The 25,821-nt window shown below is 47.6% G+C and overlaps 1 protein-coding gene across 1 annotated transcript; it reads left to right on the top strand.

The window, feature by feature from the left end:
- The first annotated feature begins 9,366 nt into the window (after positions 1 to 9,366).
- Positions 9,367 to 24,318, top strand: MPL (MPL proto-oncogene, thrombopoietin receptor). The gene is made up of 12 exons (XM_046021396.1): positions 9,367 to 9,445; positions 9,596 to 9,728; positions 10,019 to 10,197; positions 10,738 to 11,036; positions 11,422 to 11,584; positions 11,845 to 11,971; positions 17,258 to 17,436; positions 17,600 to 17,742; positions 19,697 to 19,856; positions 20,015 to 20,111; positions 22,630 to 22,717; positions 22,924 to 24,318. Exons 1-12 carry the CDS (start codon positions 9,367 to 9,369, stop codon positions 23,311 to 23,313), a joined length of 2,037 nt encoding a protein of 678 aa, XP_045877352.1. The 3' UTR covers positions 23,314 to 24,318.
- Positions 24,319 to 25,821: the final 1,503 nt, after the last annotated feature.

The following is a 25,821-nucleotide window of genomic DNA, read 5'->3' as shown; positions in this document are numbered from 1 at the left end:
GGGGCCACACGGGGCCTGGTACCTAGTGGGTGCTGTGTAAGTATCAGCTGATAGTATCTGCAAACACCAGGAGTTTGGAAGGAGTGGCGATTATCAGACTCTGTATTCCAAAGAGACTTGAATGGGTGGAGTGTGGGGTTGAATTTAAGGAGAAATGAACTGGAGTAATGGGAAGGTTATGTAGGACAGGGGAGATAGGATTTTCTAGAATGAAATTTCAGATCAACTGCAGGGATATTTGGACGTCCGAGATGTGGAGACTAAAAATTTGTCTTTGGTGGAGGCCGGGTGCCTGGGTGGCTCAGTCAGTTAGGCATCTGGCTCTCGGTTTCAGCTCAAGTCATGATCTCAGGAATCATGAGATCAAGCCCCAGCTTGGGGTCCACACTCAGCAGAGTCTGCTTGTCCCTCTCCCTCTGCTCCTCTCCTTGCGCTCTCTCTCTCTCAAATAAATAAAATATTTAAAAAACAAAACATAAAACATACCATTTGTGGAAAAAAAAAACACACTTTGGAATACATTTAACGAAGAGTGCAAAACTCATACCCTGAAGACTGTAAGACATCACTGAAAGAAATTAAAGCAGGACTAAATAAATGGACAAGCCTCTCATGTTCATGATTTGGAAAACTTCATATTATTAAGATGATGATACTACCCAAACTGATCCACAGACACAATGAAATCCTTACCAGAATCTCAACTGGCTTTTTAGTAGAAACTGACAAGTCAGTTCTAAAATTCATCTAAGGGCGTCCGGATGGCTCAGTCAGTTAAGTGACTCCCTTTGGCTCAGGTCATGATCCCAGGGTCCTGGGATCGAGTCCTGCATTGGACTTCCTGCCCCGGAGGGAGCCTGCCTCTGCCTCTGCCTCTGCCTCTGCCTTCCTCCCTCTCTCTCTGTCTCTCATGAATAAATAAATAAATAAATCTTTAAAAGATAATAAAATCCATATAGAATAGAAAGGGACCCGGAATAACCAAAACAATCTTGAAAAACAATGACAAAGTTGCAGGACCTAGACTTCTGAATTTCAAAATTAACTACAAAGCAACAAATATCTAATAAATGAATAGAATAGAATCTACGGTCCAGCAATAAACCCATGTGTCTAAGGTCAACTGATTTTTTTAAAGTTTATTTATTTGATAGAGAGAGGTCACAAGTAGGCAGAGAGAGGGGGGGAAGCAGTCTCCCTGCTGAGCAGAGAGCCTGATGCGGGGCTCGATCCCAGGATCCTGAGATCATGACCCGAGCTGAAGGCAGAGGCTTAACCTCTGAGCCACCCAGGCACCCCAGGTCAACTGAGTTTTAACAAAGACACCAGGACCATTCAATGGGGAAAGAATGGTCTTCAGCAAATGATGCTGGAACAACTGAATAACCACATGCAAAAGAATGAAGCTGGACTTTTACCCAAACACTATGTACAGAATCAACTCAATATGGATCAAAGACCTAAATGTAAGAGCCAAAACTATAAAACCCTTAAAAGAAAAACACAGATCTTTATGACCTCAGATTTGGTAATGGAATCTATGGACAAAAAAGAACAAGTAACAAAATAAAAAAAATCGATAAAATAAACGCCATCAGAATAGAAAACTTGTACATCCAAGGAGACTATCAAGAAGGTGAAAAGAAAACCTACAAAATGGGCAAAATGTTTGTAAATCATGTATCTGATCAGGGACTGTGTCCAGAATATATTAAGTAGACTTACAACTCAATAATAAAGAGACGACCCAATTTTTAACCAAGCAAAGGATTTGAAGAGCTTGTTCTCCAAAGAACCCCTCAAATAGCCAATAAGCTCATGAAAAGATGTTTGACATGATTAATCATCAGGGAAATGCAAATCGAAACCACAAGGAGATACAAATTCTCACCCCCCAGGGATGGCTATGATCAATAAGTCAGATAATAACAAATGTTGGCAAGGAGAAATCAAAACTACTGGTGGGAATGTAAAATTGTGTAACCTGTTCAGAAAATAATCTGGCAGTTCATCGATTAAACATAAGTTTCCACAAGAGTTCCCGTAAGAACTCTGGTTCTTACACTACTGGTGGGAATGTAAAATTGTGTAATCTGTTCAGAAAATAATCTGGCAGTTCATCGATTAAACATAAGTTTCCACAAGAGTTCCCGTAAGACCCATCAGTTCCATTCCTAGGTATCTACCCAAGAGACATCAAAACATACATCCACGTAAAAACTTGTACACGGAAGTTTATAGAAATGTCGTTCGTAATGTCAAAACATGGAAAGAATTCAAATGCGCTCTGAATGATGAATGGATAAACAAAATGTGGTCTGCCCACACAAGAGAGTATTATTCCGTCATTAAAAGGGAGTCAAGTACTGATCTGTGCCACTACGGGCATGGACCTTGGGATACCAGGCCAAGCGAAAGAAGCCAGTCACAAAAGACCACCTATTGCATCTGCTTGTATTTCATTTATACGAAATGTCCAGAATAGGCCCATCTATAGAGATAAAAGCAGATTGCAAGTCTGTAGAAGAAAACTGTGTTTTGTGTGTCAGTCTCGTGTCCCGCAGCCTTGCTGAACTCAGATACGAGTTCTCAGTGGTTCCTTGGGGCTGGGAGGAAGGTGGGGGGAGGCGGATAGGAGGGCAAGAGCTGAAAGTTTCAGATTTCTTGCTAAGGCGATAAATAAAGATCTAGAGTTGACTGTGACTGTCCATATCTGTGAATACTAAATTCACAATTTGAGTGGGTGGCTTGTGTGGCACGTGAATTACATCTCCTTATAAGTGTTAGAGAAAGAAGGTGTGAACGCAGAGAGATCAGCCCCAGGTCTGGGCTAAGGGCAGGCTCGGAGGGTCCCCTCCCCCAGCAGAAGATGCCCACATTTCCACTCTGGGCTCATAGCAGCCAGAGCCTTGCTACAGACAAGGCAGCAGACAGTAGGTACAGAGCACCTAGAGTTTCAGCCTTGGTCCACGTCTGTCTAGCTTCATTCCTCCCACTTTTATATTCTACCGCCCAGGGGACAGCCTGGGTTGGGCAGGAGCAGAGCAAGAGACCAGCCCCGCCCACTTGTTTCCAGAGAAAAGGTGGAAAGGGAAAGAGGAAAGGCCAAAGCACACCTCTCCAAGGCCCATTAGGCAGACGGCTGGGGAAGGCGACCTTGAGCACGTTATCCAAGGGGCCTCACTGCAGCCCGTCCTGGCCACAAAAACGGAACCCCCGCTAGTCAGCCCTGAGTCATTCCCTCTTGGCCCCCCAAGGAAGGGGTGATTTCCTGCCTGGCCCTCTGGCTGGCTCAGGCTCCTCCCATGGACTCTGCATCCTCTTATCTCACGCCATGCCCTCTCCCAGGGTGGCAGACCAGCCAGCGTCTGACTGTCCTGGGCTGGTCCCTCTGTTTCCTCAGCAGGAAACATGGATTCAGGGGTCAAAGAGAGCCCAGCAGCTGAGTAAGAGCAGCTCAGGGGCCCGGCTGACTCTCGGAGGACGGAGGACAGAGGGCTAACCGGATCGGGTCCCTGCAGCTCTCTTGCTGGAGGTCACTACTGGATGCATCTTGGTGGTCCTTTTCCCATTTACTTGAAGCAGGCCTCTCCTGATGCTTGTCTTGAGCTCAGCCTCCTACTGTGGGAGAGACTCACAGCAGACCCTGTGTCGGGCACATACCGTTGAGTGGATGAAACGGACGGAACAGTGAGAGGTGTCTCTGTAGTGGTTAAAAGAGCAGGCTCTGGTATGAAATAGACCTGAATTCGAATCTCAGCTGTGCCCCTTAACAGTGACCTTGGACGACTCACTTAATCCATTGCAACCTGCATTTTTGCTTCCCTAAAGGAAGGACAGGGCAACTGAGAGAGTCATTGTGGGAAGAAATGAGACTGTGCGTTAGCATCATAGCGGCAAATAGCCAGTGTCCATTGGTGGTAGCTGCTAAGATGCTCGGACAGGGGTCGGGGAGGAAGAGGCAGGCCCATTCCCACCTGACTTTTTTTTTTTTTTTAAAGATTTTAATCTATTTGACAGACAGAGATCACAAGTAGGCAGTGAGCCAGGCAGAGAGAGAGGAGGAAGCAGGCTCCCCGCTGGGCAGAGAGCTCGATGTGGAGTTTGATCCAGGACCCTGGGATCATGACCTGAGCTGAAGACAGAGGCTTTAACACACTGAGCCACCCAGGTGCCCCTCCCACCCAACTTTTGACCCAGGAGGACTGAGTTGGGATGACAGTTCCCCTCTAGCAGGGTTCTCGGCTTATCTAGCTCAGGCTGAGGCTAGCCTCACTGTTTCCATAGAAAAACACCCCAACAGAGGCACAAAATTCTGGGGGGTGGAGGTTCTGAGAGGAAGGAAAGATTATGTGTATGCAACCCAAAAGTCCTAAGGGCAGCCCTTTGGGACCAACTTTTCCAATTTTATCCCATCAGAACAACTCAGTCCCTATTCCACATCCTCGGGAAGTCCACACCCTCCTCTGTTCCTACTGGGCTCTCCCTCCCATAGTTCACACCCTCGGGATCGCCTCCCAACCTGAATTCTGTGGCTGCCATCCTCTCTCCACTCCACAGGTATCCTTACTCTTCAGCCTTTGTTCCGTAAACACCACGAATGAAGGTTGTGTCAAGGACACCCCCAGGGTGGGGGACAGTTCTGGGGCAACTGAGCTTTCACAGAGTAGTCAGTAAACATCAGACGGGCATGAAGCATCCCTGTGCTGAAACCTCCCTCCGCTAGTCCAACTGGAATTTCTCACTCGTGAGGCTTTCTTACTTCTCCTCAGGTTGCCATCTTTCACTTACCAGCCCTCCTCCTTTTTCTCTGGAGTTACCGCAGTATACTCCCAAATTCCCACCAATTTTGTACTCAGCAAATCTAGCTCTCTCACTCCTTACCAAGGCCATGCCCAAACACTCACCATGTTTTTCGTAATCACAGAAGAGCTACAAGTCCTCTGGAAGGAATGTAAAATAGCCTCTCTCTTTTTAAATTAGCCTTTCTGCTCTGTGATGTATAGTTGGGGGATAAGAAAAGCTAAAGTCAGGTCTTGAAGAAAGGTCCAGAAGACTGAGAGATTGGAGAGTCCTGCGCCTGGGGAAAGTAAAGCCCTGTGGCAGAAAGGGGATTGGGTTTGGTGATAGTGAAAGGAGCATCTTGGGGAAGAGATTCCAAAAAGGGGAAGCGGAAAGGTATAAGGGCCTTGTGTTCCAGCATCCAGAGATGAGTCTTGGTCCAAAGAATCCTATGGAGCCATGAAAGGATGTTAAGCAGGGAAAGAATAAAAGCAAATTTGAGCTTTGGGAAAAAGCACCAACTGAGGAGATGGAGCCATCCGCCAACTATCAGAATAGCAAATTTAAAACAACATTGACAAAGGTGTGGGGCAAAGACGGTGCTCTGACACCCTGCCAGAACCTCCAACAAGTGGAATGACCCTTCTGGAGAGGAGTTTGGCAACGCTGGGGAAGTAAGTGTTGGGGAGATGGAGAATCCGGGGCCTAGAGTTACCTATCCCCGACTGTCTGACTGGTGTTGGAAATCTGGGGAAATGGGGAGACAGGCATGGGCTCGGAAAAGTGACTTCTCTTCCCAACTCATTATTCAGCAACGTCATCTTAGCAGCATGAAATAGGCTGTTGTGGTGTATTTGCACCAAAAACCTGCAAATGCTACAAAACAAGGCTCCTTCCTGCCCCCCAGAGAGTAGTTTAACAGTAGACTTAGTGCCTGAGCCAAGTCTCCTCCAGCAGACCCTTACATTCTCCGAGCAATGACTGCACAAAGATCAAATACAGGTTTCTCTAAGCTGGGACTTTGGCCTTATAGCCCAACAGAAAAGCCTTGGCCTGCTGATCTGAGCTGACCTTGAGGAGTCCACTGGACTCCCTGACCAAAGAATGGGCATACCTAAGTGGCCCCTTCCCCCTAGATCTCTTCTAACACCCCCTTGATATTCTAAAGAAGCAAAGGACTGGGGAAGGCACCTCTTCCCCGCTGTGTGGAAACAGAGAAAAATGGGAAAGTGACAGGGACAGGTATCTGCACATCCTTTCACTCAGGCATGCAGAGCCCCCATCTCAACTCCAGACAGACAAAGCCCCTTGACTTGCGGGTTCTGCATCCTTCACACTATTACGCTGTCTCCCTGTAGAAGTCACAGACTTGGTAAGGCTTGGGTGCAGGAGTGGAGGGAGAATGAAGATTTGAGGATAACTTTCAGCTTCTAGGCCTAGATGCCCAGGAACCTAGGGTGAGATGCAGAAAACCCAGGAAGAGAAAAATCGGGAAGGGTGTTTGGGAGTCAGTGATAGTTGCATTTGGGACTTGGTGCATTTAGGCGAAGTGTCTATGGAACAACAGAGATCCAATAAGTAGCTGAGAATCTTAAGTTCCAGAGAGTGGTACCGTCTTGGGAGTTACTGGTCTATAGATAGAACTGAAGCCATGAGATCTCTCGGGGGTGGGGGTGATAAAGGGCAAGGCAAGGACACCTGGGGAACAACAACATTTGAGAGAAAGAGTAAAGAAAGAAAGAAACTGGGAGGGAATATTCCAGGGGGTAGGAGGAAACCAGAAGAATGTGATACTTTGTAGAAGCCAAGGAAGGAGGAGAATATCAAATGTTGCAGAAAGGTTGAGCATGATAAGGATTGAGGAGAGACACAATGAGGTTATTGTGGCTGGTTGAGAGTGAAGACGGCCATAGGAGACGAGATTTAAGTAGTAAGCAGGGGCCACATCACGCAGAACCTTGTATCCCCAGGCAGGACCTTGTGTGCCTTGAGAAGGTATTTGGATGTTATTCGAAATGCAGTAGGAAACAATTAGCGGGTTTTGAGCAGGGGAGTGAAGAAGTTGGATTTGCATTTTATACAGCTCCCTCTGTCCTGCAGAGGACTGGAGGGCGGGCTACGGGGAGGTGGGGAGAAGCAGTTAGGAAGCTGCGACAGTAGTCCAGACTTGGACTAGGATGGGGGGAGGTGGTAAAAATTGCTCACATTCAGGACACATTTTGAAAGAATATCGAATAGGATTTCCTAGTGAATTGAACGTAGGGTAAGAGAAAGATAGGAATCAAGGAGGACTGAGGTTTCGGGTTTGATCACTTGAGTAGACGGTGGTGCCATTTACAGAGGAAGGTAAGACTAGAGGAAAAAGAAAATCACAGGCTTTGGGGTGGGAACCAGAATCAAGAGGTTGACTTTGGGGCACCTGGGTGGCTCAGTGGGTTAAACTTCTGCCTTTGGCTCAGGTCATGATCTCAGGGTCCTGGGATCAAGCCCTGCATCCGGCTCTCTGCTCAGCGGGGGAGCCTGCTTCCCCCTCTCTTTCTGCCTGCCTCTCTGCCTACTTGTGATCTCTCTGTTAAATAAATAAATAAAATCTTTTTAAAAAGAGAGAGAGAGAGAGTTTGACTTTGGCCATCTTTTTTTTTTTTAAAGATTTTATTATTTTATTTATTTGACAGAGAGAGAGATCACAAGTAGGCAGAGAGGCAGGCAGAGAGAGAGAGGAGGAAGCAGGCTCCCTGCGGAGCAGAGAGCCCGATGCAGGGCTCAATCCCAGGACCCTGAGATCATGACCTGAGCCGAAGGCAGCAGCTTAATCCACTGAGCCACCCAGGCACCCCATGACTTTGGCCATCTTAAGTGTAAGTTGCCCATTAGACATGCATGTGGAGATGCCAAGCTGGTGGGTGGTGATCCCAGTGTGGACCCCAGGACAAGCCATAGCTAGAGATACTAATTTTGGAGTCATCCACATACATAGAGCATCAAAGCATTGGGAGTGTGTGAACATTAATGTGTTTCCCCTCTCACTTGACCTAGAGGTTGGGTGGCCCTGGATAGGGGGCTGGGGGAGGGCTCCAAAGTCATCCCTATTGGACAGAGGAAGCTGGTCCCTATAACCCAAGAGCTGGACAGGGATCAGGACGAGCCTGGCCTCAGGCTCTTCTTGCAGAGAAATAGAGCCAGAGAAACTAAGACGTCTCAGGAAGGTTGAAGCATTTCCATTTACTCCCTGCCCACCCAGCTCCCCCAAATCTCTCTGTAAGTAACATTAATTCGGGAGGAGGAGAAAAGGTTGACATGGAGGCCACTTAGCCTGTAGAGCCAGCAATGGTAGCCCCAGCTGAGGCCGGAGGGACTCATTAGAGGAGATCATACATGTCCCTCTATCCCTGCAAGAGTCAGGGTTTGTGAGAGATGGCATAAAAGCCACCCACAGGTACAGCACTCCCAGAAGGCAGCCCGGGCTTCAGACAAGGCATCATGCCTTCTCTTTTGCTACTGATGTGAAGATGAGCACAGCTAAGCCACAAGATCAGTGCTTCTCCAACTTAAATGTGTGTTCAAATCACCTGGGGATTTGGTCAAGTGCAGATTCTTTTAGTAGGTCTGGGGTGGGGCCTAAGATTCTGCATTTTTAAAAAAGATTTTATTATTTATGTATTTGACAGAGAGGAAGAGCTCAAGGAGGCAGAGGGAGAGGGAGAGGGTGAAACAGGCTCCCCGCTGAGCAGGGAGCCCAATGCAGGGTTCAATCCCAGAACCTTGGACCATGATCTGAGCCGAAGGCAGACACCCAACTGACTGAGCCACCCAGGCACCCCAGATTCTGCATTTCTAACAAGCACCTAGGCAATGCTGTTGCTGTTAGTCTACAGGCCATACTTTGAGTAGCAAAGGACAGAAGGCAGCCCTGGAGGCTCCCCACAAGGGAGAGTGCACATCCAGTTCCAGAGAGAATGTGTTTGTGCACAAAGTTACAGAAGCCATTCAAGTGGAAACAGCCACCATTTTGTTATGGCTGTGAGGCAGTCCTTTCCTGATGGACTACACCTTCCAGCAGCATGGTGTAGCTGCTTGGAGCTCAGGCTCTGAAGCTTGACCTCTCAGTAGATCTGTGATCTTGGACAAATCTTTTAACAGCTCTGCCTCTCAGTCTCCCCACCTCTCTAGTGGAAATAATACTAATGGGAGGCCGAGCTGAGTGAATAGATATGAAGTCCTTAGTAAGTGCTCAGTAAATGTTGTTACTCTTGTTGATAATACACCCTTCTATAATAGTTGACATGGTCACACACAGAGGCTCAGTCTCCTGGTTCACGGTCAAAAAGATGACCCCCATCTCCCTCCCACCAAAAGGCCTATATGTCTTCTCTTTCAAATCCCTCCTCCCCTCCTGCCCACTCCCACTCCCCCTCCCCTGGCCTCTGGCCCCAGTGTGGTCTGAATGGGCCCCAAAGGGGCAGGGACAGGGACAGGACGTGGGGCTGTATCTGACAGGAACCTGAGGGGCTGGCCTGGGAGGGGATTGGGGCCCGGCTTCCTGAGGGGAGGATGGGCTAAGCCAGGCACACAGTGCCGGAGAAGATGCCCTCCTGGGCCCTCTTGGCGGTCACCTCCTGCCTCCTCCTGGCCCCCCAAAATCTGGCACAAGTCACCAACCAAGGTGAGGTGTGTGGAGGGTGGAGATCACCTATTCCCAGGAAGAGGGAGTCCTGGGAGGGGTGCAAGGTAGGAGGCTCCCACCAGACCCTTTACGCTTGCCCATAAACATGCGTGGGAGCACCCTGAGCTCAACTCACCAGCTGTTCCTCAGATGCCTCCTTTCTGGCCTCGGATTCAGAGCCCCTGAACTGTTTCTCTCGAACATTTGAGGACCTCACTTGCTTCTGGAATGAGGAAGAGGCAGCACCCAATGGAACATACCAGCTGCTGTATGCCTACCCAGGGTATGTGCTGGGCTGTGTCATGCTCCCCTCTGTCTGTCCTGTCCTTACCTCAGCTGAGCCCAGCTCCTGTAGCTTCCCTGCCTTTGGCCCTATCAGAGACTATTCCAAGTACCGGCCCTCAGTAACCATTTAATGAACAGACGCGCTTCGGCCGGTCCCTGCATAATCCCTAAGCCCACCTATGCCAGGCATTGAGTCGAAAAGTGGCAGTAATGGAAATCGAAGTTGGGCTTGGGCCCATGATGTCATGGTGGCCGTGTAGGTGGAGCAGACTTCTCCTATGCCCACAGGGAGAAGCCCCGTGCCTGCTCCTTGAGTTTCAAGAGCGTGCCCCCCTTTGGAACCCGATACGTGTGTCAATTTCCAGCCCAGGATGAAGTTCGCCTCTTCTCTCCGCTGCACCTCTGGGTGAAGAACGTGTTTCTGAACCAGACTCTGACCCAGCGTGTGCTCTTTGTGGATAGCGTGGGTAAGGGCCATCCTCCTGTCACCCTGGCCCCTCTATTTGCTGTCCTCAGTCCAGCTCCTAGGATCAGACTGGTCTGTGCTCTTTTAGGGCAATGTGGATGCCCTTCATTACCAGACCACCAGAGGCACCTCGAGACCCCCTTATCATTCTTCGCATCCAGAGCTAGATTTCATTTCGCACCAGGGACAAACCTATGCTCCTGCCCCATCATTAACCTATTCGTTGAGTAATTCAACAGTTACAGAATACCTACTATGTGTCAGGCACCGTGCGAGGTGACAAGGATACAGAGATGAAGAGATCCCTGTTCTTGAAAGCACAGAGTCTAACAAAGCCACAGTGAGGTCACTGTTCTCATGAGGAAAGGAAAACAGGATAAGGAGCCTCCTTGCCCTGGCCTACAAGAGAGCAGTGGCCTGTGATCTTCTAGAATCCAGGGGCTGCCCCCAACCCAGCTGCATCTCCCCTCTCTACAGTTCATGGGTTGAACCATCGGCTATGGCACTCAGAGAGTTCTGGTGTACCCTGTCTTGCCCCCAGGCTTGCCAGATCCCCCAGATATCATTAAGGCTTCAGGCGGGATCCAACCAGGGGAACTTCAGATCAGCTGGGAGACCCCAGCTCCTGAAATCAGTCATTTCCTGAGGCATGAACTTCGCTATGGCCCCAAGGATCCCAGGAATTCCATTGGTCCCACAGTCATGCAGCTGCGGCCCACAGAAACCTGCTGTCCAGTTCTGCAGAGACTAAACCTGGTCCCAGCTCTGCACCAGCCTCCATGTGCTCAGCCCATGATGCCCCAACAGGATGGACCAGAGCAGACGTCCCCAACTAGAGAAGTATCCTGGCCTTCTGCCCCACCTCCTATCTCCTACCCTAAATTTTGCCCAGGGGATTCCATACTTTGGGGATTCCAAAACTGGGTTGGTCCTTGGAAAGTTAGTATGAGCTTGGGAGTGATGTCTATTTAGGTATCTCCCACTTTGGGTCATTCACACCAACAAAACTGAGTGTTTCAGGCCTTTGAGTTGGTGAGGATTTCCCTAAAAAGTTCTGGACACCACCTGAAACCCACTGACCTGGCCCCTAGTCTGTGTGCATTATCTATCCAGTGAGGAACTGGGCATCTTTCCACAGGTATGCTGTGGGGCTTCAAATATAAGAGAGGGAGGCTATCTTGGTTGAGACAGACCTAGATTCTGAGGCTGGGATTCTTCTCCCAAGGCTTCATCTCTAACAGTGAGGAGTGGAAGTTGCCTCATCTCAGGGCTCGAGCCTGGTAAATCCTACTGGCTCCAGCTGCGCAGCCAACCCGATGGGGTCTCCCTCCTTGGTTCCTGGGGTTCCTGGTCCCTCCCTGCAACTGTGGACCTGCCTGGAGATGCAGGTATGTCAACAAAAGAAGGGGAAGATGGGGAGGAGATAGAAAAGAACTCTAAAGAGGTCTGTACTGGATATGGAAGCTCTGAGAACCATGGTCCTTCCTAATAACCCCAAACTTGCCACTGGACAGACACAGTGAACTATATTCAGGGAGAGAACAAAGAATGGGGGTAAATATTCCGAGTTACGTATGTAAAGATAGTCTGGCTACCCTACAGAGTGGGAATGTGTTGGCCCTGATGGGACTTTCTTCTGTTAATTCAGTGGAAATTGGACTACAGTGCTTTACCTTGAACCTGAAGAATGTTACCTGTCAGTGGCAGCAACAGGACCGTGCTAGCTCCCAAGGCTTCTTCTTCCACAGCAGGGCATGGTGCTGCCCCAGAGACAGGTGAGAGCTGAACTTATGATTGCCCTTGATGTCATGGGAGAGAGGCATGATCATGCAGAAAGGGAGTGATTGTTCTTCATCTCTTCACTCCCCTCCCTTGTCCCCAAACCAACTGCCCTCCATGCTCATGTCCTCCAATAGGTATTTTACCTTCTCAACTTCTTTCCATCCCCATTGGGAAGCCTTGGTTTAGTTCAGATTTAATTATATCACCTAGCCTAGACTATAGCACCTAGACCACTGCAACAACCTACATTCTCATTCACCCTCAATTTATCCCCCATCCGTTTGACAAACACCTTTGTTAAAAACTCAAACATTGAATGGTCTTCCCCTACTCAAATACATACTGCATCTCTCCACTACCAAATCCAATCCAAACTTCGCCTTCAAGAATTACCACCAAGCACCTCACTAATCTGTCATTCCCCACATATCCAATCTAAAACCAAGTCTTAGGGTTTTTTTTTCCCAAATTTTTATTTAAGTTCTAGACAGCTAACATATAGTATAATATTGGTTTCAGGAGTAGAACTTAGTGATTCATCACTTACATATAACACCCAGTGCTCATCATAACAAGTGCCCCCCTTAATCCTCATCACCCGTCTAGCCCATCCTCTGCCCAGCTCCCTCTATCAACCCTCAGTTTGTTCTCTATCATTAAGAGTCTCTTATGGTTTGCTTCCCTCTCTTTTTCCTTCCCATATGTTCATCCGTTTTGTTTCTTAAATTCCACATATGAGTGAAATTATATGGTATTTGTCTTTGACTTATTTTGCTTAGCATAATACACTGTAGCCCCATCCACATCGTTGCAAATGGCAAGATTTCATTCTTTTTGATGGCTGAGTAATATTCCATATATATATATATATTCCATATATACATATATACACACACACCATGTCTTCTTTATCCATTCATCAGTCAATGGACATTTAGGCTCTTTCCATAGTTTGGCTATTGTTGATAGTGCTGCTTCTATAAATATTGGGGTGCATATACTCCTTCAAATCTGTATTTTTGCATCCTTTGGGTAAATACCTAGTAGTGCAATTGCTGGGTTGTAGGATACTTCTATTTCTAACTTTTTCAGGAAACTCCATACTCTTTTTCAGAGTGGCTGCACCAGTTTCCATTCCCACCAACAGTGTAAGAGAGTTTCGCTTTCTCATCCTCGCCGACACTTGTTGTTTCTTGTGTTGTTAATTCTGACAGGTATAAGGTGGTATCTCATTGTGGTTTTGACTTGCATTTCCCTGATGATGAGTGATGTTGAACATCTTTTCATGTGCCTGTTAGCCATCTGTATGTCTTCTTTGGAGAAGTGTCTGTTCATGTCTTCTGCCCATTTCTTGACTGGCTTATTTGTTTTTTGGGTGTTGAGTTTGATAAGTTCTTTGTAGATTTTGGATACTAGCCTTTTATCTGATAAGACATAAGCAAATATCTTCTCCCATTCTGAAGGTTGCCTTTTAGTTTTGTTGACTGTTTCCTTTGTTGTGCAGTTTTTATCTTGATGAAGTCCCAATAGTTCATTTTTGTTTTTGTTTCCCTTGCCTCTGGCGATGAGTATAGTAAGAAGTTGCTGCAGCCGAGGTCAAAGAGGTTGGTGCCTGTGTTCTCTTCTAGGATTTTGATGGTTTCCTGCCTCACTTTTAGGTCCCTCAAGCATTTTGAATTTATTTCTGTGTACGGTGTAATAAAGTTATGGAGTATTGTTAATTTTACCTATAAATATCTCTAGAATCTGTCTACTTCTGTTCATCACTGCCATTCCCCTAGTACGAGCCATCATGGTGTCCCACTTGGGCTACTGAGGAGACTTATTATAAGATCACCTCTTAAATCCTCCAAATCACTCTCTAAATAGGAGCCAGAGTAGTGATCTTTAAAAGTGCAAAAATGAACATAACACTCTCTGCTCAAAAATCTGCAATAGCTGGGCACCTGGGTGGCTCAGTAGGTTAAAGCCTCTGCCTTCGGCTCAGGTCATGATCCCAGGGTCCTGGGATCGAGCCCCACATCGGGCTCTCTGCTCAGCAGGGAGGCTGCTTCCTCCCTCTCTCTCTGCCTGCCTCTCTGCATATTTGTGATCTCTGCCTGTCAAATAAATAAATAAAATCTTTTTTTAAAATCTGCAATAGCTTCTTACAGCTCTTAGGATTAAAAAAAGAAGAAGAAGAAGAACATATTGTGGCATTATAGAGTACTAACAGACTCAGCCCCTGAATACCTTCAGCTTCATCTTACACTCTGCTGCCTTTTCCTCTCTATGACTCTTTGGTCCCCTTCTATCTGCCATATTATCGCCTGCTTCTGGGTCTTTGTGCATGTTGTCCACCCATCCCTCCTTCAGATCTCAACTCAAATGTCACCTTCTCAGGGAACCCTCCCCGATCTTTCTCATCAGGTCCAATAGCACTATTACACATACTTATTATACCATTTACCTCTCCTTCATAAGTACTTATCATAGTTACAATTTTGCATTTATATTTTATGGGGTTATTTCATTGATACCATTCTGTCTCAGAACTCCAGTTGAGAGGGGCTGATCTTGAACATACATGATCCCTAAGAGCAAAGTCAATGTCTGCTTTTATTCACTAATGTATTCTTACCTACCACAGTGCCTGGAACTTAGCAGTTAGTCAGTTTAAAAAAATTGCTAAATTAGGGGCGCCTGGGTGGCTCAGTGGATTAAGCCGCTGCCTTCGGCTCAGGTCATGATCTCAGGGTCCTGGGATCGAGCCCCGCATCGGGCTCTCTGCTCCGCAGGGAGCCTGCTTCCTCCTCTCTCTCTGCCTGCCTCTCTGCCTACTTGTGACCTCTCTCTCTGTCAAATAAATAAATAAAATCTTTTAAAAAAATTGCTAAATTAATGAATAATTAAAAAACCACCATTAACAGTTTTAATGTGCTCTTCCAGTTTTTCTATGTCCTTACTCATGTCTATACACAACATTTCATTTTCAGTATGAATTGGAACACATTATATATACAATTTGCCAACTTTTTTTTTTTACCTAAAAATGTGTCTTGGAGCCCATTACAAAAAGACGTAACTGATTCCTTTGAAAAACTGCACAGGTTTCCATAGTCTAGAGGTGCCATGAATGGATTAAAGGGGAACAAAACTGACATCATCATTTCTTCTACCAAAACCTGCTCTTCCTCCTGCTGTCCTCCATCCTACCATCAGCTCAATTTTCCAGGCCTGACATAGTAATTTCCAGGGGCTTCTGCCTTTTCTACACACTCTAGGTCCAATCAGAAACAGTCTAATCATCTCTACCTCTTCAGTGTCCCTTGAGTCCCTTTTCTCCACCTCCACTGTCACCACCCCGTTTCTGGGCCTTCATCCATAAAAGTGTCCTATTGCATCTCCGTGCTTCTTGTCTGTCCTCACAAATTCTTTCCTACAAATTGCGGTTACAGTGATCTTCCCAAAGTACAATGCTAATTATGACAAGTTTCTGTTTAAAATCCTTAAATGTTTCCGTGATTACTACAAGATTAAGTTCAAGCTCCTCAGAAAGGCCATAAGATCATACATGATCTTAGTCTGCCCTCTCCCATTTACCACTCACCACCAGGCCCTCTAAGCTAAGGGCATTCTGTTCCACTTAGAATTTCCCCCAAAGCACCCTATCTCTTATCTATGCACAAGCATGTGCCTGGGTTGCCTGTCTGTCCCCTTTGCCTATCCTATTTATAGTCCAAGACCCAGTCTAAGCACTGCCTTGTCCAGGAAGTATTCTCTGACCCTCCCCGTCTGGGTTAAATTATCCTCCTTGATACCCACCCCTCCCCAAAGGAGCCTGAACACACCACAGAGAAATACCATCTGTCTGTTTTTCTGCCTCTCCCACTGGAATGAGAGCTCCTTGATTATTCTTCTATGCATTCATGCTGCCTAGCACAGTGTCTGCCACATAGTATCAATTATTTGTTGAATAAAGAAGTAAATACATAAATACATTAATAAATAATTTTTGTAAGAGCTAGCCATTTAGGTATTATAATCAGGAAGGAGACATGATTCATCTGTTCAATAAACAATCATTGAGGGTGACTATGTGCCAGGCATTGGGGCTAAAGCGATAGATAAAAAAATTTCCACGTTGTTGGGGCTTCCGTTTTAGTTGGGGGGAAAAAGAGGGGTGACAAAGAAGTAAGGCGACTGAGGAACAGGTTATATGATAGAGATTAAGTGGGAGGATGGGGGGGTGGGTGCTAATCTAGACTCTGTGGTCAGAGAACGCCTCACCAGGAGCCCTAAATGGCAAAAAAAAAAAAAAAAATGAATGAGTCACATGGAGATCTAGAGTCAGAGTAATCAAGGGCAAGGTGTAGTGCAAATGCAGTGCGTGGGGCATATTTAGAGCACAGCAAGAAGGCCCGTGTGGATGAGAAGCAGCAAACGGGAGTAAGAATTGTAGGAGATGAGAATGGCCAGGTAGGGAAGAAGTAAACCATATCAGGCCCTGCATGGAGCTTAGATTTCATTCAAGGGGGGACAGGGAGGCACTGAAGGATCTCAAGCAGAAGAGTGATGTGATGTGACTTTTCTTTCAAAAAGGTGTGTTTCTCTGTGAAATGATGAAGAAGGAAAGGTGGCAGAGTCACCCGTTAGAAGCTGGCCTTACTCCAGGCTGGAGACAGAGGTGGCTCATGGAATGTGGCCGTGAGAAAGAGTCAAACAAATGGACAGATTTGTGATCTTTTCTGGACGTTATCGGATTAAAATTTTGGAAGCAGATTCTGGCGGCCATGTGGAGAACAAACTCCACAAGGGAGTGGTGAAAATGAAGGCAGAAAATCCAGTTGGGAGGCTGTTGTAATCATCTAATAGTAGAATAACCCAGAGAGGTGACTAACAGGCCTGCTGTATGCGATTAAACATGTGAGGACCTTTGCACCAGAAAGATGAAGGCTCTTTGAAACAATCCTGTGAAGTAAGGATTTTTAACCCATTTTACAGATGAGGAAGTGGGAGCAGAGATCAATCATGTACCAGAGTTGTAGACCAAGCCAAGACCTGAGCTCTAGAGCCCAGGCTGTGTCCATGAATCATCTAGCTCTTTCCTCAAGAGGAAGAGGCTGGACACCAAAGTCAGCTTCAGAAAAGAAAACATCGTGGCAGGAAGACAGAGAGAAAGCCTTGGAAGCCCATCCATGAGAGGAGTTAGATTATAATCCCTACAGGTCATATCCCTTGTGGGATGGGAATTATCAGGATGAGGCTCAATTGAGTGACTCTATGGGCATGATTCTTAGGGACCCCATCTGGGAGAAGTGTGAAGAGGAGAAAAATCCAGGATTACAGCCCTCCCAGTTCTCCCGCTGCCACTTCAAGTCACGAAATGACAGCGTTATTCACATCCTTGTGGAGGTGACCACAGCCCAGGGTGCTGTTCACAGCTACCTGGGCTCCCCTTTCTGGATCCACCAGGCCGGTAAGAACTTCCTTCCCTTCTCCTCCCACGTACTTCCTGCCCCTACTGCCACTGACCCCACGCCCAGGATCACCGGCTCTGGCACTTTTGACCCATGGTCCTGGTGGCATTGATGTCACACGCACAGAAGAGCTTAGGCCAGTCCCTGCTGGCATCCCTGTAGTGCTCATCCCCACTCCAAACTTGCACTGGAGGGAGGTCTCCAGTGGGCAGCTGGAAGTGGAATGGCAACACCCATCATCCTGGGGAGCCCAAGAGACCTGCTATCAGCTCCGCTACACAGGAGAAGGCCATCAAGACTGGAAGGTACGATCGAGAAAAAAATGTCCACAGTCCTCACTACACAGAGTATCCCTGAGATTCATCTGGTCTGTTATCAAGAGTGAAGGTATCCATGTATCTGTGTCTGGGTTTCTATATCTGTGTTGATCTGACTCAACTGGCATCTTAATCTTTCTTTGGCATTTGACACTGCTGACTATTCCCATTTAAAATTTTTGCTTTCTTTTGCCTTTGGGTTATCAATCTCCCAATTCTTATACTACTTGTCTGACTGAACCTTCTCCCTTTTTCCTGGCTCCTCTTTTTCCACCCTTCCTTGATATGTTGTTCTTCTTACAGTCCCATGCTAGACTCCCTTGTCTTCTCGATAAATATACATGCTCATCCTAGGTAAGTACTTAGTGTTTTGATGACTATGCATTTGCCAGCCCAAACTTACCATTCCAACACCCAAGTGGAAAGAAACTTCTATACCCTAGGTAAATTACCTAAACTTTGGAAGTCTCCATTTTGTCAAATGGAGATACAACCATCTATCTTCCAGAGTTGTGACAAAAATTAAGTATATAAATACCTAGCATGCTGCTGGCAGACAGAAGGTACTCACTATACACTCATTAAATATTACTTTCCTACTTTATTCTTGTTAACCACATGTATATACAACTTCTTACCAGACAGTGGTAAGCCCTCGGGGGCATTTCAGACCCAGTATATCCAAAATTAAACTAAACTCATCTTCCTCCCCAAGTTTATTTTACCTTTTCATTGGGGTATGTTCCATTCAAGAAAATACATAGATCTTAAATATACAATTGATCAATTTGTACATGTATACGCCCATTTAACCACTACCCAGATCAAGAGATAGGTTATTTCTACACCTCAGAAGTTTCTCATGCCCCTTACAGCCACACATACCCCAAGGTAAGCACTGTTCTGACCTCACCATTGATAAGTTCTGACTGTTGTTGGACCTAATAAAGTGAAATTATACAGTATTTCATCCTCAAACTTCTCTGTTTTCTGGCAGTGGCTCTACCACTAACTAGTTATCCGAACCTGGAATCACCCTTAACTCTTCCTTTTCCCTTGTCCCTTCCCTCTGTTCACCAACACTGAAGTTCAGTTTACTGTACTAGCAGTCCTCAAATCCCTACCACCACTGCCTTAGCTCATCGTTGACCACCCCGCCTGCCCATCCATGCTTTTAGCACACTGAACTACTCTCTAACCCCCAACCAAGCAGCCCAGGCAGGATGCCATGCTTCCTCCTGCTCCTATCCTGCCTTACTTAAATCATCATTATAGCACTAATGACTTGTAATTATTTACTGGTTTGCATGCGGTCCTCCTTGGACTTGTAACGAACCATGTTTCATCTATCGTTTTCCCCAGTGCTTGGCATATCACCAGCACGTCGTAAATGTTTGCTACCTGATGGCTCGTCTCCCTGCTTGTCCACACGATGCTTATTCCCTCTGCTTGGAATCTGTCCTTCCACCCTCAGCACCTAGCATCCGCAGCTGGATGCATCTTACTTGTGAAAAGTCCTTTGGCCCTGAGTATCTGAATGTGCCCCGGGTTTCCGTCGCCCGACCTGGTTCGTGGGGAGCACTTCTGGCGGGATGTCCCCGTGCCCCGGTCAGTGTGCGAATGCATTTGTGTCCGGATGAGTGGTCAGTTCTCTGTGCAGATGGAAGTCCGCGTGCCAGCGTGTGTGCGTGTGTGTGTGTGTGCGTGTGTGTGTCGGGGCGCGTTTCTCTAATGTCAGCACGCCTCTCTGTCGGGCTCTATCTTGCCAGTTTTCGCTGGGATGCCTATATTTATTCTGTCGGGGAGGCTCTCTGGGAGGGATCCCCGGAGATTCAGAGCGGTAGGCCTTTGGCCAAAACGATGCCACGCTGTAGAGGCCCGGGCGCCGGCGCCGCACCGCGCCGCCCGGAGCCTGCCCACAACTCGCTCCCCCTCTGCGCAGGTGCTGGAGCCGCCTCTCGGGGCCCAGCGGGAGACCTTGGAGCTGCGCCCGCGCTCTCGCTACCGCCTACAGCTGCGCGCCAGGCTCCACGGCCCCACCTACCAAGGGCCTTGGAGCGCCTGGTCCGAGCCTGTGCCAGCACAGACCACCTCCGACTCCGGTGAGCGCCCGGCGGGGAGCAAGGCGCTCTGCGGCTGCGCGAGTGGGGGGGCGCCGGCGCCGCGAAGGGAGGGGGAGCGGGGAGGGGCGGGGTCTGGCGGGCCTGGGGGCGGGGCTCCGGCCAGGGGCTGCAGAAGTCTGACTGGTTTTGTCCCTTAGCTTGGATCTCCTTGGTGACCGCTCTGCTCGTGGTGCTGGGCCTCAGCGCCCTCATGGGCCTGCTGCTGCTGAGGTGGCAGTTTCCTGCGCACTACAGGTACCGCCCCGGTCACTCAGGAGACGGGTGGGGCCGGAGGCCTTTAAACAAGCATCCCAGGGTTACCCTACGACACCCGTTCTCCCGAGGACCGAGGACCGAGGACCGCATGTCCACACCTATGGCTTCAGCCACTTCTTGCACGTCTCCCCTGGGAGTCGCACCGCTTCCTTACACGCTAACATGCCCGCTCTACCGGACCCCTCAAACAACCCCACCTCCTGGCTCCTCATCTCAGTAACAGGGCTGCTGTCCACCCATCATCCAAACCCCGACTCTAGGCACCTCCCTTTCCTTTTACCCAGGCCCACCTGGTCTGCTCATTCCACCTCCTAAATGTCGCTTGAACAATGGTCCCCTTTTTTAGCCCTACAAACACTACCCGGCTCGCTGAAACAGAGCCTCTTCACCCTCCAATCTGGCCTCACACAGCCACCCAAATAAATCATCTTCCTAAAAAGCACACATGAACTTGTCACTCCCCTCCTTAAGTCTCATTACTAGCTCCGAGGATAGAGTCCAGACTCTGGAATGACAGGCAAGGCTCTGTAAAATCTGGCCCCTGCCAGCCTTTCCACCCCCTCCTACCCTGTGCATCAGCCTTGCCAAACTGTTGGTGATTCCTCCATAAGCCCCCTGGTTTTACTTCTCGGTGCCTTTGCATATGATGTTCCCTTTGCTGGGGATATGTTTCCTCCATGACTTCTATCCCTTTATCTTTAAATAACCTTCTCCACCAACTCCTAGAAGCCTTTCCTAAACTCTCCCCTATTGGCTACTCTCTTTGTGCCTCAGTACAGACTTCTATCACAGTACCGGTAGCATTTCATGGTATTTACTTCTTTTTTAAAAAAGATTTTATTTATTTATTTGACAGAGAAAGAGAGATCACAAGTAGGCAGAGAGGCAGGCAGAGGGGAGGGGGAAGCAGGCTCCCAGCTGAGCAGAGAGCCGGATGCAGGATGGATATCAGGACCCTGAGATCATGACCTGAGCTGAAGGCAAAGGCTTAACCCACTGAGCCACCCAGGCGCCCCGAAACATACTTCTTTATATGTCTTCCCTATACCTTACATGATCATCTTTAAATCCTCAGCACAGTGCTTGCCAAATAGCATACCCTTAAAAAAATGTTATTAATGACTTGTTTATGTGGGAAGACTAAGGCTGAAGTGTCATTGGAAGTTATAAACATGAGGATAGAAAAGTAAAACAAAACAAACACATACAAGGATACAATCCATACCACCTCAGTCCTTCAGTTGGTAACATCTCTTGGTTCTTAAAGACTCATCTCAGAAGACAACTCCTCCAGACAGCCTCCCTTGGTGACCCTAGACTAGGTTAGATGTCTCTCCTTTATGTTCCCATCTCTCCTTGAACATGTCTTTCTTTGAATTTTTTAATTTTTTTAAATTATTTTTTTAATTAATTATTTATTTATTTGACAGACAGAGATCACAAGTAGGCAGAAAGGCAGGCAGAGAGAGAGAGAGGAGGAAGCAGGCTCCCCGCGGAGCAGAGAGCCCAATGCGGGACTCGATCCCAGGACCCTGAGATCATGACCTGAGCCGAAGGCAGAGGCTTAACCACTGAGCCACCCAGGCACCCTTGAATTTTTAATTCATTCCTCTGTATGAGCAGACCACATTATAGCCTCTGTGGTAGTCAGAGCCAACAAAAAAGTTGGGGTAGAAGAGGAAGATGATGAACCAGGTGAACTCAGTTCCTTGTCCCCAATTTGCCAGATAAATCACTCCTCCCCTGGAGAGATATGAGTGAGGCCACAGAAGACCCCTGAAATGTTGTTCAACTAAAGTCTTTCCATGTGGAAATATGAGCCTAAAGAATTGCAGGGTTCCCCAACTTACCTTAATCTATACTCTTCCCAGAGAGACCACCTTCCCCAGTAACTTAGTAATAAGCCCCTCTGGTTCTCTTCATTTACCCACTCAACTAATTTCTTGAGGATCTACTATGAGCCAGACAGTATTCTATCCCCCAGAGATAGAGGACTGAGCAAACAAAGTCTTTGTTCTCATAGAGTTGATATTCTAGTGGACTGATACAAACACAAAACTGGGGGATAATATAACGGGTATACAATAAGTCAAGTGCTATAAAGAAAAATAAAGCAGAACAGGAAACGGACTGGGAAGGGAGGTGGTAATATTTTAGACATGGCAGTCGGGGAAGGCTTCTCTCTTAGGATGACATTTGAGCAGAGACCTAAATGAAATGAGGGAACGAATCAAGAGGTGCAGAAAATAGCAAGCACAAAGACCCTGGAGCAGGGATATTTGAGGACATTCAAACTGCTTTTTGAGCCCCTCACCCCTGACTCCCCTTTCCCTCCTTTTCACCTATGCCCCCCTACCTTATCTTGTTGCCTTGACTACAGTCTTACTTCTCCAAGCCTTATTCCCTAACCTCAGGCTCAATCCCTCATCACCTCAGTGGTTTCCTCCTGCCTCCCAATTTACTCCTGTGACTCAGTCTCCTCTTTCTTCTCCCTAAGGAGCCTGAAGCATGCCCTGTGGCCCTCGCTTCCAGACCTGCACCGGGTCCTAGGCCAGTACCTTAGGGACACTGCAGCGCTGAGTCCGGTGAGTGAATTCCCTTCTCCAGTCTCCAGCATCAGCCCTGCCTGGAGTTGGATCCTTGCCCCATTGCACACTTTTCCAAGGCCCTTGCCCACCAGCCTACCATCACTGGGCCCTATGCCCAACTAACCCTCCTTCCTGTATGGTCCAGGTCCCCCTCCCCACTGCACCTGCTCTAATCCAGAATCCTTTCCCCCCATTTCTCCCAGCCCAAGGCTGCAGTCTCGGATGCCTTTGAGGAGGTGGAACCCAGCCCCCTTGAAATTCTACCCAAGTCCTCAGAGAAGATCTCCATGGCCCTGTGTTCCTCCCAGGCCCAGATGGACTACCGAGGATTGCCCCCTTCTTGCCTGGGGACCGTGTCCCTGTGTGTGTGCCCACCCATGGCTGAGTCCGGGTCCTACTGCACCACCCACATCGCCAACCATTCCTACTTACCTTTGAGCTGCTGGCAGGGCCCTCTCTCCTCGTACCCTGGACCGATCCAAACTGGCCAGACCTCTTTTCCCAACCTCCCTACCCACTCCATCCCCTCAACACAAACATCTCGGACCTCACGTCCATCCCCCTCTGTCTGTCCTCATAGTTGGGCTCCCTGACACTGACAATATTTGGTACTGCTGCAGACGTAAAGCCAAGACTCTCCCTCCTCACGCCAGGTTCATTTGACTAAGCTCCTCTAACTCACCTGTTTTCTCTCTCCTCCCTAATGCTCCACTCCTTGAAAAGACATCTCCACATCCCCATTTCCCGTTTGGTCTTCAGACGGCTTCAGTTCATTCCCCTGCTTTGCTAAGGAAACAACTCAGGCAGGGTTCACGTCAAAAGTTGTGATTGCAAGGTCCGGTAGGATCTTGTCAATCCTCAATTTATTTGATCTCTCTGTGGCATCTGTCATCGTGACTACTCATTCCTCCTTTAAATTCTCTCCTACCTTGGCTTCTATGGTATCACCCTCTCTCCTGGCTCTGAGTATACGAGTAGTTAAAAGCATAAACTCTAGAGTCAGAGCTGGGTTCAATTCCTCTCTTACCCACTTGCTAGCTGTGTGACCTTGGGCATATAACTTAAAGTCTTTGCACCCTGATTTTCTCATCTATAAAACAGGAACAATGCCAGAAGCTCACAGAGTTGTGAAGAGGATAAGTGAGCTAGTCTAAGTGCCTAGGATGTAGTATGTTTATATCTGAACTACTGTAATTATTCCTTCCTGTTCTCTTATCCTGGCATCTCTCCCACCCCTTAATTACTGTAGTCCCTCAAGAGTCCACTGCCTTCCCTGTAAGCTGACCACCGCAAAGTTCTTATCTCCAGCCCTGACTTCTGTGCTTCTTTATGCGAATAACCCTTTACTTGTCTGTCTCCTACTACTAGGCTGTGAGCTCCTTGAGAGCCAGGGCTGTGATTTAGTTGTCTTTCCCCACCACCAAGATCAGTGCTTGGTGCATGATAGTAGGCTTTCAGTAAATGTTTTCTAAATGAAGGAAATCTTTCTGGATAGTGCTACCTTCAGCCCATGCCAAGTGCCCTCATCCTCTAGGCCATTCATTTGCAGCAGTAAGTGTGTTTAGGCTGGGGGAAACTGGATGGCTCTGTCAGTTAAGTGTCTGCCTTCTGCTCAGGTCCTGATCTCAGGGTTCTGGAATCAAGCCCCGCACTGAGCCCAATATTGGGCTCCCTGCTTGGTGGGGGGTCTATTTCTCTTTCTCCCTTTGCCTCCCCTCCTTGTGCATGCATACACACACACACACACACACACTCACTCTCTCTCTCTTTCTCTCTCTCTCTCAGATAAATAAATAAAATCTTTAAAAAAGAATGTGCTTAGGCCATTCTGCTTATGGATTCCCCTTACTCATTCAAATTCGTAAAAATACGGTATTTTTTGTTTGCTCCAGACATGCCCACTGTATTAATCAGGGTCTTGGCAGAAATAGATGGCACACTCAAACTGGGCATCTTGATGAGAGTTTAATAAAGGGCATATTTGTAAAGATAAGGCAGGTTTTAGGTAAACCCTCAAGAAAGAGCGCAGTACCCCAGGGCTAACCAGAGCTGGTAGATGGTACCACCCCTAGGCATCCAGGGGTAAGGGGCGATTGTGGTTACTAGATCTAGAGAGTCACTCTAAGAGAAGGTTGCCTGACTGGAGTGCTGACCTTTCATAGAGAGCCAAACTGTGAGGACATGGTAGCGAGGGATTCAGGGGAATACATAGCTTAGACCCTTTCTCCCTCCGCCCTCTGTTCTCCTCTGTATTAGTTTGCCAGCACTGCCCTAACAAAGGACCGCAAAGCTGGTGGCTTAAACAACAGAAATGTACTATCTCACAGTTCTAGAGGCTAGAAGTTCAAGGTGTCATTAGGGTTGGTTCCTTCTGAGAGCTGTGAGGAAGAGTCTGTTCATGCCTCTCCCCTAGCTTCTAGTGGTTCCCTGGCGATCTTGGTATTCCTTGGCTTGTAGATGTATCACCCTCATCTGTCTTTATCTTCACATGGCATTTTCCTTGTGTGTCTGCGTTCAAGCTTCCCCATTTTATAAAGACACCAGTTTCACTAGATTGAATGACCCAAATGACCTCATCTTCACTAATTACATCTGCAATGATCGTATTTTCCAAATAAGGTTCCACTGTAGAGTACTGGAGCTTAGGAATTCAACATATGAATTTGAGGGGGGAATGATTTAATCCATAGTATCCTTCCATTGGTGGAATCCAAACAGAAACCAAAGCCCAAGGGCTTTGGGGAATCCATTGATATAGGCCATGTACCTCAGCCTCACAAGGCACAGGTCGTGGTAGAGACGGATGTAAGAGTAGGTCTGAGTGGGACAGATGGAGGATATCCAATATACTCATTTTCCATAATTCCTCCCCCTAGCCATGGTCAAGTCTCCGACTGTAGTGCTAGGGACTCAAGATGAGGATTGAGATCCAAACCCCTGAACTTCTCATCCTGTCACTCAGCCATCATGTCCTGACACTTTTACTTCCTAGGGTCCATCTCCTCTGCCTCCACTGAACTATTGTTCTTCTAACTAATATCTTTGCCTCCAGTATTTCTCTTTAAACCCAACCTGTATGCTGTTTCCAGATTGATCTTCCT

This window comes from Meles meles, chromosome 1, assembly GCF_922984935.1.
Source record: "Meles meles chromosome 1, mMelMel3.1 paternal haplotype, whole genome shotgun sequence".
Lineage (NCBI taxonomy): Eukaryota > Metazoa > Chordata > Mammalia > Carnivora > Mustelidae > Meles > Meles meles.
Note: the sequence above shows the minus strand (reverse complement) of the source record. Positions and strands in the feature narration are given on the sequence as shown.

What these genes read in the sequence shown, in the direction of transcription:
- MPL (XM_046021396.1), top strand. Translation starts at nt 9,367, where the DNA reads ATGCCCTCCTGGGCCCTCTTGGCGGTCACCTCCTGCCTCCTCCTGGCC. An exon ending in TGGTGCTGCCCCAGAGACAG is followed by an intron (nt 11,972 to 17,257) that starts GTGAGAGCTGAA and finishes CATGATTCTTAG; the next exon opens with GGACCCCATCTGGGAGAAGT. An exon ending in TTTCTGGATCCACCAGGCCG is followed by an intron (nt 17,437 to 17,599) that starts GTAAGAACTTCC and finishes GCATCCCTGTAG; the next exon opens with TGCTCATCCCCACTCCAAAC.